This window comes from Aquarana catesbeiana, linkage group LG01 (genome assembly GCF_042186555.1).
Source record: "Aquarana catesbeiana isolate 2022-GZ linkage group LG01, ASM4218655v1, whole genome shotgun sequence".
NCBI lineage: Eukaryota > Metazoa > Chordata > Amphibia > Anura > Ranidae > Aquarana > Aquarana catesbeiana.
The window spans coordinates 743,089,687-743,104,548 of NC_133324.1; the positions used below are offsets into that span (position 1 = coordinate 743,089,687).

At 41.1% G+C, this 14,862-nt stretch overlaps 1 protein-coding gene across 3 annotated transcripts in view; it reads left to right on the forward strand.

The window, feature by feature from the left end:
* Positions 1–14,862, forward strand: part of TMEM131L (transmembrane 131 like) — a 190,022-nt gene that overhangs the window by 38,417 nt on the left and 136,743 nt on the right. For all 3 annotated transcript variants that reach the window (XM_073605325.1, XM_073605317.1, XM_073605333.1), the window contains exon 4: positions 13,850–13,912. In XM_073605325.1, the coding sequence (XP_073461426.1) occupies positions 13,850–13,912 (63 nt within the window). The remainder of the gene's footprint in view (positions 1–13,849; positions 13,913–14,862) is intronic.

Here is a 14,862-nt window from a genome sequence, read left to right on the forward strand (position 1 = left end):
GGTGCCAGGAGCCCATAAACACCGCCAACAAGTGTCAGGAACAGAGGAGTCAATTTTATGGAGGAGCGTAGGGCTTTGGGTTATTTTAACATAAAGTGATGCTAAAGCTGAAAAAGTTTTTTACCTTCAATGCATTCCTTGCATTAAGGTAAAAAATGTTTTCTCTGTTCTCCCCCTTTCCTGTGTGAGGGGGAAGAGAGGGGAGAATAAATCCAGGGCTGTGACCAGCTGCATCTCTTCTACCCTCTCTTCCTCTTCACACAGTACTCGAGCAGGAGCCATTGGATCAGCTCATGCTACTGTCAATCAAATGCAGTAAGAAGGAAGTGGGGGGCAGGGCTAAGTCTCACTGTGTGTGTCTATGGAGTGTGGCTCCATAAACACACATCCTGGGAGAGAGGGGACACCCTGTGTCCCATAGCAAAAGGCTTGCTATGGGGACACACTAAGAGGAGGAGCCAAGATCAGCGTTTGCATGTGTGCCCCCATAGGAAGCGGCATCCCATAAGGGGCACTCACCAAAGAGGAGGAGCCATGAGCGCCAGTGGGGGGACCCCAGAAGAAGAGGATCTGAGCTGCTCTGTGCAAAACCATTTCACAGAGCAGGTAGGTATTACATGTTTATTATTTTAAATAGTGAGAGAGAAAAAAAAAACCTTTTATTGTTTAAGTTCCCAGGCTTTCCTGTAGTACATGAATTGTGGTGTGTGTGTTCAGGACTGTACTAGCTATTGCAAAGTGTGTGATCCATTTCAAAGCTAAGTGTGCTATTGAAATTCCCAGGCATTCAGCCTCATTAGCAGAGAATAGTTGATTAAAAACAGTTCATCACAGTTTAATAAAATAGAGGTCTGAATAGCATCGTTTGCAAATATGTCATCCTCTAATCTATGAGCATAGCAATATATTTAGTGCTCAGTGTCTTGAAAGCCATTTGTGTTCCCCTGTTGGTGATCTCTTAGAATAGAGTAGGACAACCTCTCTGTGGCATGTGGCTGCCTCATATGTTTGCAACTGACACCTTTGTTTTTACTAAAGTACTATAAAAATGTTTAATTAGATTATTTTATTTTGTTTGTTAACTGAACTGGGCCTGTATTCTAGATGCAGATGGACCTTCCTTTGCTAGTAATTGCTGTATTTATCGGCATATAACACGCACCCCAATTTTAAGAGGGAAGTTTTAAAGAAAAATTGTTTTCACAGCCCCCTTTACAGTATACAGCCCCCCTCCCCAGTAAACAGCCCCCCTCCCCAATACACAGTCCCCCTCCCCCTGCACTCCCAGGAGAGACCCCCAGTCTCATGGGACAGCGCTGCCAGCATTCTCTACAGTTAAGAAAAAATTTACTGCCAGCTTCTTCCACACTGCTTCTCCTGTGTCGCTCATATTGTAAAATGAAGCTTCCATATACCTCAATAGCTTGGTTTTTTTCCACTGACCTGGTCACATGACTGCTCTCTCGGATATTACATAGATGGTCATGTGACTGCTCTCTTCCTCAAAGCTAGGAGGAGAGCAGACAGAAAAAACTGAACTAGTGAGATATTTACAGCTTCGTTTTATAATGACACTGACACAGGAGGAGCGGTGTAGAAGGGGCTGGTAAGTGATATTTTTTTTATCAACTTTAGACTATGCAGGCAACGCTGTTCCAGGGCCAGGAGAGGTGGGGTGGTTGGCCTGAACCCCCCCCCCAATGGGTGGCTCCCGGGGCGGACCGCCTGATCCCCGCCCCCTGATGGTAAAACATTGTATCGGCATATAACACGCAGGCACTGTTTGTCCTCTGTTTTCAGGGGGAAAATGTATGTGTTATACGCCGATTAAATACGGCAATTGTGTGCCATCTGATACAGATGTAGAATGGCCGAAGCTCAGGGATGGCAGTCAGTATCACTGATAACAACTTGATTTTGCAGTCCTTTTACACTTCCTATTTTGTTTTTTATTTGATTGAACTCATTGAATGTTTTTTTTTTTTTTTTTTATCCTATGTAACGAATAAATACAATTGGATGTGACTGCTTGCTGTCACTGGTTACTCAGACCCGTAGGTGTTCCATGTGACTGTTTACTAAAGTGCAGTTCTATATATTTGGTTTGTACCAGATGGAAGAACTGTACAGCTATTAGATTATGATCTGCAATATGAATCGGTGGAAACTCTGATATTTACTGATTTGCTTTGTTTATATAACATAACATGTGAAGCTGCTCTGCTTTGGCTCTCGGGCTGAATTTGCTGCAGTCTGTGTGCCATTAAGTGAATCATCTCATAAATCTGGCACCCAATCTGTTATGTAGGAGCAGTCTCAGCGTGTTTACACAACGTGTTTCTGATTACTGTTATAGCAATGAGTGCAGCTGTTTGTCCTAAATATGAATGGTCTGTGCTTCTGCACCTGTAACCATGAAATGTGTGTATAGGATGGGATTATGTCCAAAACGTAAAATGTCCATTAGGAGCCATAGCTGTTGCATGAACCTTATTTGACGTCCTAAAGAAAAATGTTGTGCGATTCATCATAAGAAGCATTAAAGTTGAACACCAGGCAAGCAGCTAGAGACTCATGAAATACACATGTGAGCTGTCTATTGCCAAAGGATTTGTATTTCTGTCCATATGTCCTGAAATGTACACAGTACAGCCAGGGAGGACACCACTTGCAGTTCAGGATTACGGCAGAGGAACTACAGCATGCATGCACTGGATGGAATGGATCCAACTTGGAAACTTTCTGAAGCAATGCCACACAGTGAAGATGGATGGATTTAGGATGAAGATAAATATTTCTCTAGGTGAGCAGCACCTTGTGGGCTGGAGGCATGCCTTACAGGACAGTTTTCACCAAATATGCAGGTATTCTTTAAGCAAACCTATCACCCATGGTAAATTTTTGGAAAGAAATGGACTGCCTAAAAGTTGGTAGACACCACAGGATGTCTGTTGACTTTTTTTTCTATGCCCCTAATTTAGGGCTTATGTACAAAGGCATTTGCACCGGAATGGTTTTCACCTCATACAGCTTGATGTTGCTTTGGAGCAGGTCAGAAACACCACAAATCTCAGAATCACTCCAAACAGATCTTAAAAGCAAAGAGTGCACCTGTAGGCAGGCTGCATGCCCCACTTTATACTGCAAATGTACGCTGCTGTCCTATTCATTCTTTTGGGACAGCTGTACGCCACAGGACCACTGCAGGCTCCGTGAATGCGGTTATTGCATTGGACTGAATGGGGCTGCAGCGCATATGCGCAGGAACAAGATTTTTGCTGCAAGTGTTTTTTTTTTTTTTTTTCCTATTAAAGCTGTGTGGCTCCAGGCTGTTTTCAGGTAGAAGGATAGCACGTTACGGAGTGGACTGCACTCAAGGAGGGGTTAGGGGAATTAAAGCACAACTTAATTAAAGATAAGGTTGTCCTTTAGCCCCCATTCACATTGAGACGTTTTGACATGACAAATCGAAGCCTATTGCCGGCAACGGCACCGTCCAAATTAGTACAGCGCTGCACCGATCTCCAAAACTAGTTCCTGCACTGATTTTGGCGATTTCGATAGACATCTGTGCGTGAATCTGCACAGATGTTTTTCAGATCACCCCCAAACTCGCAATAAAATGCGGTTTGAAATCGTGCGAGTTCAGTTGCACTCGCACGATTTCAAATCCGCCTCCAATGTGAACGATGGCTTAAACAGATTTAATTTTATTACTGAGCCTGACTTTCATGACTACACCAATAAATGCAGTCAAATTAGCATTTCCTTGCCTAGGGAGAATGCTCTTGTTTGCCCCTAAGGCATTCTTAATGGGTGGTGGATCTCCATTAGTTGGGCCTAGCTTTGAAGCCAGGCACCTAGCAACATTGGCTCACAGAAGAGACTTCTTAATAGGCAGTCTAATGGCCTTTTTACTATGCAGGACTTTGACTAGAAGTTTAAAATCGCTTAAAGTCTCAGCACCCAAATTGTGGAGGTGGTTATTTCTTGAAACTTGAATGGTAAATGACATTTGTGTGCGGCTACACAATGTGGTTGGCAACCCTTGTACAGTTTACCATGCTCTAGAGCTGCACGGTTCTGGCTAAAATGAGAATCGCAATTTTTTTGCTTAGAAGATAGATCACGATTTTCTCATGATTCTCACTGCGTAACATCATCTTTCACATTAAACAAAATAATTGGGCTAACTTTACTGTTTAGTTTTTTTTTTTTTTTATTCATTGAAGTGTATTTTTCCCACAAAATTGCGTTCGAAAGACCACTGTGCAAATACATTGTGACATAAAATATTGCAACAATCCTCATTTTATTCTCTAGGGTCTCTGCTAAAAAAATATATGTGTCAGAAAAAGGTTTAGACTTCCTAAGTGGTTAAACTTCCTGCATATTCACACAGAAGTTTTATCCCTTTGATCTAAGACAGAAGAGTTACAATGTTGTTAAAATCTTGGCAGAAGGTTTGGCAGACTGCCAGAGTAAGAAGAGAACTCTATACTTGTTACATGAAAGAATCGAGACACTCTACAACATAGATCGTCGGAGGGGGTGAATCGAGATCGTGATCTTTTAACGATTAATTGTGCACCTCTACCATGCACATACCCCTTTGGGCTTGTTCAGTCAACATTAAGGTCAAAGTACTCTGAAAACACAGTAAACAATAGGGAGTGGCACTGTTTTAAGAAAGGTGCAGCAATTTTACTCATTGACTGTAACTTGTACCTGCCATGGTACATGGTACAGCTCATTGAACTTATGTTTTTCCTGTGAATGAACCCTAAAGATGCTGCTTAAAAGTAGGATAATAAGCTCAAATGTAGTTTTAATACAAACGTACTTTACCCATGTTGCGCAAAGTAACATGTTTGTTTTTTCCTTTTTTTTTTTGTTTTTTGTTTTTTGCTAAAAGTTGTTTTACTTGCCTTTCTCACAATACTCAGTCAGTTAGTGTTTTTCCTAGAATTTTTTCTTCTGGTGGTCAACAAAAAAAAAAAAAAAATTAATATGTGAACCCCTATGATACGATTTTGATCCGACTTTCAAAGCGATTATGTAGTGCAACATGAATGTGGTTTGCATTTTCTATAGGGCCATAATCATGCAGGAATCGCACAAAAGTAGTACAGGAACCTTTTTTCAAGACCATGTCATGCTGAGTTTTACTGATGTGAACGTTCACCATTGAAAACGATATGATGTCCATTGTCATGTGATTCTGTGCGACTCAAGTCGCATTTGAAATCGCGCCTGTGTGAACGAAGCCTAAGTGTCTTTTCTCCCTGGTGCGTCCTTCCTCTGTTATCCGCATGAGTTTCTTCTGAGAAGTTTTCCCAAGACACAAGATAAATTTGTGACGGGAGGGAGCTCAGCACACAGCTTGTCTATTCAGAACACTGCTCTGTATCCTTCCCTCCTTCCTGTGGAGGGGGGGTGTGTCCCTTTCTTCCAATCATCTCTCACACACTGTAACTGCAGCTCTCTGCCCCCTCCTCTGAGATACTAACAGAGGGAGAAGGATTTTAATATGATTCTTTTGAAGGGGTGTACAGATGGGAAGACTGCAGATATACAAGTAAAACCTATGTAGGAGGATATGTGTATCATCTGAGGCTATTCAATTCACTGGGTATATGAGAGGGTTTACATCCATTTTAAGATGAAGCAAACCTCTTAGTTGCTTAGTGTGGGTGAAAAAAACATTTTTTTCAGTGGTAGAGACACTTTGCGTTCTACACACAAATATTATCTGTCTGTGCAGTTAGATATACACTACATTCCACTCTGAAAATATATGTTAAAATGAGGATAAAGTAACATTAATCTGTATATTGCAGTTCTTGATACTATTTATACATGCTTGTAATCTCACCTGGATCAAAACTCAAGATAGAAAGTGTCTGTGTCCTAAGCACTTTCCCAAGATCACAAATTACTGTTGCTTTTTGAAAAAGCATTTGGATAAGCTGCTAACTTTCCATACTGCGAAGGCCTATAAAGCAGGGATAATGTGTAGGGTTCCTATGCAGTAAGACATGACACTGTTCAGGTCTTGTCTGGGCAAGCCTTTTCCACCCTTTGCAGCTTACAAGCGTCAGAAGTCTTCACTAAGGACCTGAATATTTCACTCTGTTGCCTGTTACTTTGAAATCGTTGTTTATATTGTATATTATTAAAATGAAGAATACATTGTGTCAGTAGAATTAAACACTGTGAAACATTGTTTGGCTGTTATACGGTGTTCCTTCTTCATGTTCCCAATAAGGCTTATTGCCAAGTTCTGTTATAAATAGGAATTAAACTCTTGGGGGGAAAAAAATGAATTAATAGGCGCAGTGAGGTTATACATTTATAATAGGCCTGTAGCTATCACAAACATTTTAACTGTCCTATGCTAGCATTAAAGCGGAGTTCCACCCAAAAATGGAACTTCCGCTGATCCGGTTCCTCCCCCCCTCCGGTGTCACATTTGGCACCTTTAAGGGGGGAGCATATACCTGTCTAATCCAAGTATTTGCTCCCACTTCCGGTGAAAAAGATCGCCACAGTATCCGCAGCCATCTACGCCATGTCCGGCCCTTCCTCTGCCCCCCTCCGCTGTCTTCTGGGAGACACACAGGTCCCAGAAGACAGCAGGGACCACTCAGAACATGCAGCGCGACTCGCGCATGTGCAGGAAGGAACCAGGCTGTGAAGCTGCAAGGCTTCACTTCCTAAATCCCTTACTGAGGATGCCGGAGCCGAGGGAAGGGTCGGCTTCAGGTGAGGACATCAAGGGCACCCTGGACAAGGTAAGTGTATTTTAAAAGTCAGCAGCTGCAGTATTTGTAGCTGCTGACTTTTTTTATTTTATTTTTTTAGGCGAAACTCCACTTTAAGGCCTGTAAAATGACAGACACTCATATTTTGTATTTTATAGATACTTCATTGGAAGTAATCCTAATGTAATAAGAGACCAAGAGAACAGATAAGATTTTCTGTCCCTTGCATTTACATTGCCTATAGCACTTATGTCATTTTTGTTCAATTTTTAAATTAAATTTGTCCTTGTTGTTTTAACGTTGGATACAGCCCACTTCCTCTTTCTTGTCTGGTCATTAGCCTGGGCTTATGACACCATGCACAGCTCTCTCACTCTCAGAGTTTGCCAGGAATGGAGGGGGATGAGTCAAAAGAGGGCCAATGAAAGCTGCAGATCTTGAGGTCTGTGTAAATCCAGGAAGTGAACAGACAGCACCTTCAGCTGCCCACATTTAAAATGGCTGCAGAAAGACTCAGTGGAGGGAGATTTCTGCAGCATATTTGGCAAGTACAGAATCACAGTATATATAGAATAATATGCAAAGTGGTTGGCGGGAAGTGTCAGAATGGCAAAGATGTTTTTATAACAAATTAAGTGAGCAGAATGCAGTTCCTCTTTAAAGTGACAGTTTGGGAGGCTGTGCTATGTTGGATATTTCAATCTAGAGTACTTTCCTTTCTGCCAGCTTACTAGAAGAGCAAATTCTCTCCATTTTGCATTTCATCATTTAACAGTGAGCTTCTTAACAAATCTCTATTTTATTTAAAGTTTATTTGAATCCTCCTCATATATTGTAACTGTAATCCTTTTGGACTACCTATACAGTAAAGAATATGCCTTTTTGTCTTACTGCTGCAAGGGTTAGGGGATTCACATCTGCGAATGCACCCTGCCTGTGATTAGATGTGAGAACCCCAGTTGGCTGTGAGAGGCAGCCCCATTGAAAGCAATGGGTTGGTACCAGCGCTCGTAGCTAATCATGGCCACTTACGTGTAATTTCTCTCTGCATCCAGGGCTATTCACTTGCATTTGATCGATGTATGTGCGATTACATGCGAGTGCCACAACTAGTTGCAAAATTCAGTAGCCTCCCATTGCTTTTAATGGCGCTGCCTCTCGCAGCTATTTTCTGGAACCCCACTGGGGCTCTTCATCTATTTGCAGGTAGATGCAAATTCAACCTTAAAAAGCCCTGTTCTGGCCGAACATAGGAGAATTGGACTGCTGCTCTCACACACCAGCGGCCAGCCTATTCTCCTCTGTGCTGGAAGCACTGGGTTTGTCTGCCAATCATTACAAATGCCATTTTGCTTATGATTACATGTAAGCAATATGCCTGTAGTGATGCCTGGTGAAAGGTGCAGAAGTAGCAGAAATGTCTGTTTTTATCTGGTCATTGGTATCTCCCTTTTGTGTACTGAGTGAAAGTAGGTGCCATGCTGCACTTCATTGCTGAATATGACTTTAGGGGTGAGCGTTTTAAATAACACTGATGAGAGTGATACTCCATACTAAGTTTTATAGTGTGTTATCTGATTTTCCTCGCTGAACACCTGCAGAATTTCAAATTAAGATCTTGGAGTGAAAACCAAATATTTTACAATGCATATACAGGCAAGAAGGCTACAATTATAGATTAGGAGAACTGCTAAGTGTGATACTACAGTTCATGGATAGGATGAACTATAAATGATCATACTCTTGTGTCTGGAGTAATACTGATTGTCAGTACCTGGTTTGCTAAGTCTAGGTTGGTGGTCCACTCAACTCTGTTGGTCTGGAGTTGGCCTCCTCCATGGTACATTGTATGCGGAGAGAACGATATAGGTAGCAGAATACCATATAGAAGGGAAACATGTCTACCAAGCTATGCGCTGGTACCTTATGAACAGGATTGCAGGAGTTTTGGGCCATATTGGCGGGTGGGGAAAAGAGTATTTGCATTTCTAGATCGATTGATTATGTAAAAATTGCGTCAGTTGTTCAGTATTTGCTGTTCATCAGCACTAAAAAAACTTGTATGATTGGTGTGTATGCCTTTGATGCTGCATCCTCCATTTTATGTGCTTCCAGAACAACTTGATATCCCTGAGAAATAACAGTGGAATCCACCATAAATCCAGCGTCTTTATGGTTTATGCTTTTCAGAACCATGACTAGCAGTGTTCACAAAGCACTCGACTAACCGCTCCAGAATTGCCATTGTAACTATGAGACTGTCCATGCTTTTCCTGCATTTTTCTATAGACATTACAGTACCGAGACAAATGCACATAACAATAAGTGGCCTGTAATGTAACTGATTTTAAATCATAAATGATGTGGTATAATGGACACAGCCTGCATGAAAAAACTTCTTTCATCAACTTATTAAGAATGTATATTGGTAGATTCAATGCATTCAGAGGAGCCCCAATGTGAAAATAAAAGAAAATCCCAAATTTTGAGTTGTCCCCAAAGTATTGGAGGGGTAATCTTTCAATGGGGACACTACTTCTGGTGACCTGGAGATCCCCAAAGGATTCCTTTTAAGGAGAAGTCCAGGCAAAACCTAATCTATCTAACCTTGTAAAGCAAAACTCGCTGTACTTGCCTATTCTGCACCAATCCGGGTTGGTCTCCAGCGGCTGATGCTGTCTGCAGGAGAGGACCGACAACAGCTGTGAAATGAATGGGAAGTGACGTCACCCATAGACTTACTATAGGGCTTCCATTGTCGGATGCCTCTCCTGCACCCGCCTACACAGCAAAGCTGCCACTGAGAGATGATGCTGGAACCAGACCGGATCGGCTGCAGGATAGGTAAGTACAGTAAATTTTGCTTTTACAGGGTTAGATAGATTGGGTTTAGAATGTGGCACAGAGCAGGTTTAGTGTTAGTTAGGTTTTGCCTGGACTTCTGACAGGGATTTCCACTCACTTCCTGTTTAGCTATGGGACAGGAAGTGAAGGGAAAGCTCTGCAATGGGACACAGATGGCAAAAAAAATCTGACAGGGACTATAACCCTCCTATACTTTATCCAAAATAAAAATAAAAGTTTTCCCTTGAGTTGTACTTTAAAGGCATTGCACTGTTTTGTTTTGTCATCAAATGAGATTTTGCGCATGACTGTTCATTCATCAAACATCTACTAGTGTATTGCCAGCTTTATTATGGGCACACTACATACAGAATACCCTAGTATGATTTTGGCCAATTGTGCAAACTGCGAGGCTCAGTTGAAAATCGATCACATTGATTTTTAAACCCGGTGTATTCAACTATCCAAACTGAAGGTTTCTCAGAATCCTTCTGACTGGTTTTCTTTGTGACTGCCTTTGCCAGAACTGATCTTTTTCTTATTAGCTGATAAGTATTGGCTGCTGTGGCCTCTTATAACACATACATACCATACAGTTATATGCCTAGGACTTAGTAACTGCACCTTCTTCTCCAATCAGGGTCAGTTTTTAGTGTGTTTGTACACATTGGCCTTAAAGTGGAAGTCCACTCTGACACTAAAAGTGCTACAGACAGACATCCACGATCTATAGATATCCACAATCTAACACTAACCTATCTAGGCCTGTAAAGAAGAAATTAGTATACATACCTTTTTTGAAGCTGCTCTGGTCCCATCTCCAGCGGCGGAAGCACTGCAGAGGACACAGCAGACAACAGCTGTGAAATGAATGGGATATAACATCACCCATAGAGTTACTATGGGGCTTCTGTTGTCGGCTGTGTACTCTACACCCACTTCCACAGCGAAGCCTCAGCTGACAGCTCAGCGTGGGATCAGGTCGGATCGGCTTCAGAAAAGGTATGTATACTGATTTCTTTACAGGGCTAGATACAGTGGCTATAAAGTCTACACACTCCTGGTAAAATGTCAGGTTTCTGTGAAGTAAAAAAAATGAGACAAAGATACATTCATTTCAGAACTTTTTCCACCTTTATGTGACCTGTAAACTGTACAACTCAATTGAATAACAAACTGAAATCTTTTAGGTGGAGGGAAGTAAAACTAAAAAAATAAAATTATATGGTTGCATAAGTGTGCACACCCTTAAACTAATACTTTGTTGAAGCATCTTTTGATTTTTTTTTTTTTACAACACATTCTTTTTGGGTATGAGTCTATCAGCATGGCACATCTTGACTTGGCAATATTTGCTCACTCTTCTATGCAAAAACACTCCAAATCTGTCAGATTGTGAGAGCATCTCCTGTGCACAGCCCTCTTCAGATCACCCCACAGATTTTCAATGGGATTCAGGTCTGGGCATTCCATAACTTTAAAAAAAAGCCAAGTCAAGATGTGCCATGCTGATAGACTCATACCCAAAAAGACTGAGTGCTGTAATAAAATCAAATGGTGCTTCAACAAAGTATTAGTTTAAGGGTGTGCACACTTATGCAACCATATTATTTTAGGTTTTTATTTTTACTTCTCCTTGCAGGCAGATGCGAATTTATGCAAATTCATCCACCTTTTCATTTTATTACAGCACTCTTTTTGGGTATGAGTCTATCAGCATGGCACATCTTGACTTGGCAATATTTGTTTTAAAGTTATGGAATGCCCAGACCTGAATCCAATTGAAAATCTGTGGGGTGATCTGAAGAGGGCTGTGCACAGGAGATGCCATTGCAATCTGACAGATTTGGAGTGGTTTTTCATAGAAGAGTGGACAAATATTGCCAAGTCAAGATGTGCCATGCTGATAGACTCATACCCAAAAAGAATGAGTGCTGTAATAATATCAAAAGGTGCTTCAACAAAGTATTAGTTTAACCAGTTTTACCAGGGGTGTGTGGAATTTTTATATCCACTGTATCTAGCCCTGTAAAGAAGAAATCAGTAGTATAGATACCTTTTCTGAAGCTGATCACACACTGAGCTGTCAGCTGCGGCTTCTCTTTGGATGTGGGTGCAAAGAGGACACAGCCGACAATAGAAGCCCCATAGTAACTCTATAAGTGACGTTGCATCCCATTAATTTCACAGCCATTGTCTGCTGTAGGTTGGTGTTTAGATCGTGGATGTCTATAGATGTAGTGATTTTACTGTTAGGGTGGACTTATCCTTTAATAGTCTTCTGCTTTCTTGATATATTATGAAGAAATATAATTCTCCGCCTTTCAGAGTATTGTCTCCTATAACGTATGTGAGTAATCAAAAGTTCTATATCAAATAAATCTGTACTAAAGGGAAAGTAGCCTTGCTTTCCTGAATCTCGCTCTAGAAAGTTCTTGTTACTTGCGTGTCTTGTTGTTCCAATGACTTTAATATAATATATAGGATTCAGCCTGGGTTCACACTTGTGCATTGTGGGACACCGCATGTGATTTTGCACAGGAATCGCACCGCATTGTGGTGTGTATGGCTCACGTTGCATCTGCACCAAAATGGTGCAGGACCCTTTTGATTTTTTTGTTTGCGCCGGATTCACATCACATGGGTGTTCACACCCATGTGATCTGATTCTGGCATTCACACTGTGTGACTGATTGCAATGCGGTGTGGGAAATGCACAGGATTTGCTGCGTTTTCCACATCTCATCAGTGTGAACCAGGGCTCAACTTGATGCTGCATTTTTTTGGCATTGACTCAATTCTTGGAAGCCACAGGAACTGCATGATAGTAAATCACCTGGCATTCTCAGAAGAGTGGTGAGCAATATGTATACATTGTGGTCAATGCATTTTACGGTACTGAATGGTACAAGCGTAAATTGTACTTGGCAGACAAAATAGTATATTGTAAGTACAAAAAAATAAGTTCTTGTAAAAGTTTGAATGTGTTTTTTCTGTAGTGAAAGTTAGAGAATTCATATCGGAAGTGGAAGGGCGACTACAGAAGTTGTGGTCTTGGTGTATGAACCTATGTGCTTCCTGAACTGTGCTCTTCATGCTGAAACATGCAAATTTACACAACACCATCTTTTTATTACCTACACTAGTAAAGTTACATTGTGTACCCAAAGATGACAAAACTTCCTAAAGTACTCTTCTGCTTAGCACAATTTAAGTGTGGCATAAAAAAAACACAAGAAGTTAATATGGTAAAAAAAAAAAAAAAAAAATCTGTATACATGTACAGGGGGTCCCCTAGTTACAAACATCCGACTTACAAACGACTCCTACTTACAAACGGAGGGAGACAACAGGAAGTGAGAGGAAATCTACCCCTAGGAAGGGAAATTCACTTCTGTAAGAGCTATAATGGGGAAAAGGCACCTCCACTGATGCTTTATCACCAAGGCTTGTTTCCACAACAACCCAACATTTTCAAAATCCAATTGTCATTGGGGCAGAAAGTGAGGTGAAATCTTCTGAACAGGGGCACACACAGCATAACAAATGTTACAGGGGTGTTAACCCTTCCCTATGCTATCCAAAAAGCTTAAAAATAGTTTTTTTGGCTGGAGCTACACTTAAAAAATGTACCTGTTCCGACTTACAAACAGATTCAACTTAAAAACAAACCGATAGTCCCTAACTTGTTTGTAACCCGGGGACCCCCTGTATAGGGTTTTCTTGACACCTAACAGTTTCCACCATGTAAAAGAATGGCAACTTTATTGTTCCAGCACTGTTGAGGAAACTCCACCCTGCGCCTCTCTTAGACATGTTTTTTCCCCCTACTGGGGCTTAATTGTAACAGTTCCTCCATCTTTAAAGGTCTAAATGGCTGTGCTAAGAAGCTATGAAATGTTTTATGGTTTATAGATATTGGTAGCCTGATCCTCCAGGCTTTTATGTATTTTCTACCATCCAGCTGCGCAATACTAAAATACTAGCTTGGCAAGACCATTCCTTGATTTACGTTTTTTCACTACTGGCACGCCTTATTAAACAGATATATGGTGGATAGTCTCCTAGAAATTTTAGCATAATGCATGCCATATAGGGAGAATATATGGTTTAGTAAATGTTGTTCTTCACTGTAATAGGCTAATACAGCACAAGTCTTGTAACTTTGTAATAGGTCAATGTAGTATGCCGTGCAGCTGTTTGCTTCAAATCTGATCATTTCTGTTATTGTTTTCTTTCAGTATAGCAAGGCCTAGTGGGAGGGCCCTACACCTACTGCCTTCTGTACTAGATTTTGGTACTCAGTAAGTATTTCTTTAGCACAGAATGTGGCATGAATTTTTTTTATTTTGGTACTTTAAGGATCTATATATATTTATTAAGAATTTTCATACAAAAAAATAGAAAAGTATTACGAACACAAATCATATATTTGCAAAAGGATATTTTGTTTTAATGAAATCTTGAATTGCAAATGAAAATTTACAGGGTATTGGTCCTCTTCCAAGCTACCAAAATTATATTGCTCTTTGCTGTATACTGTATGTCCCTGTTGGGGAGAGCTCTTCTCGTTTTCTATACTGGTGTCAACTTTGTAACGTGGACCGGTGTTCTGACAAAATAGGCAACTCGGCAGAATATCAAACCACATCACTTCCGGTTTATTCAAAACGTGATTCATTGCAGATTTCTATGAAGTCATTTCACATGATGAGGAATACGTGTTTTGACACAAGAGCGGCAACCCGAATGCAGTCTGGTGCACGGTATTATGAGCGGAGATCATTACTCCACTCCAACAAGATGACCACCTCCGAGGCGGCGACAACTTCATCCTTGATAGCCGCTGTGCTGTGAAGATACCCAAATGTTCCTTTACCTGACTGCATTCGGTTGCCGCTGTTGTGTTCAAACACAATCTGCAATTACTGTGGGTTTTAAGAAACCGTAAGTGACGTGGTTCTGTATTCTGCCAAGTTGCATATTTTGTCAGGACACCGAAAGTAAAGGGAACGACAAAACCTTTTTTTTTTTTTTTAAGTCAATTGGTGGAAGGATTTTAACAGTGTGTGTTCTTAAGACCCCATTCACACAGGGGCAACACGACTTGCAGGTCGCTTCAGCGAGGCGACCTGCAAACGACTGCTCGGGCGACTTGCAAAACGACTTCTGTATAGAAGTCTATGCAAGTCGCCCCCGAAGTCGTACAGGAACCTTTTTCTAAGTCGGAGCGACTTGCGTCGCTCCCCTTAGA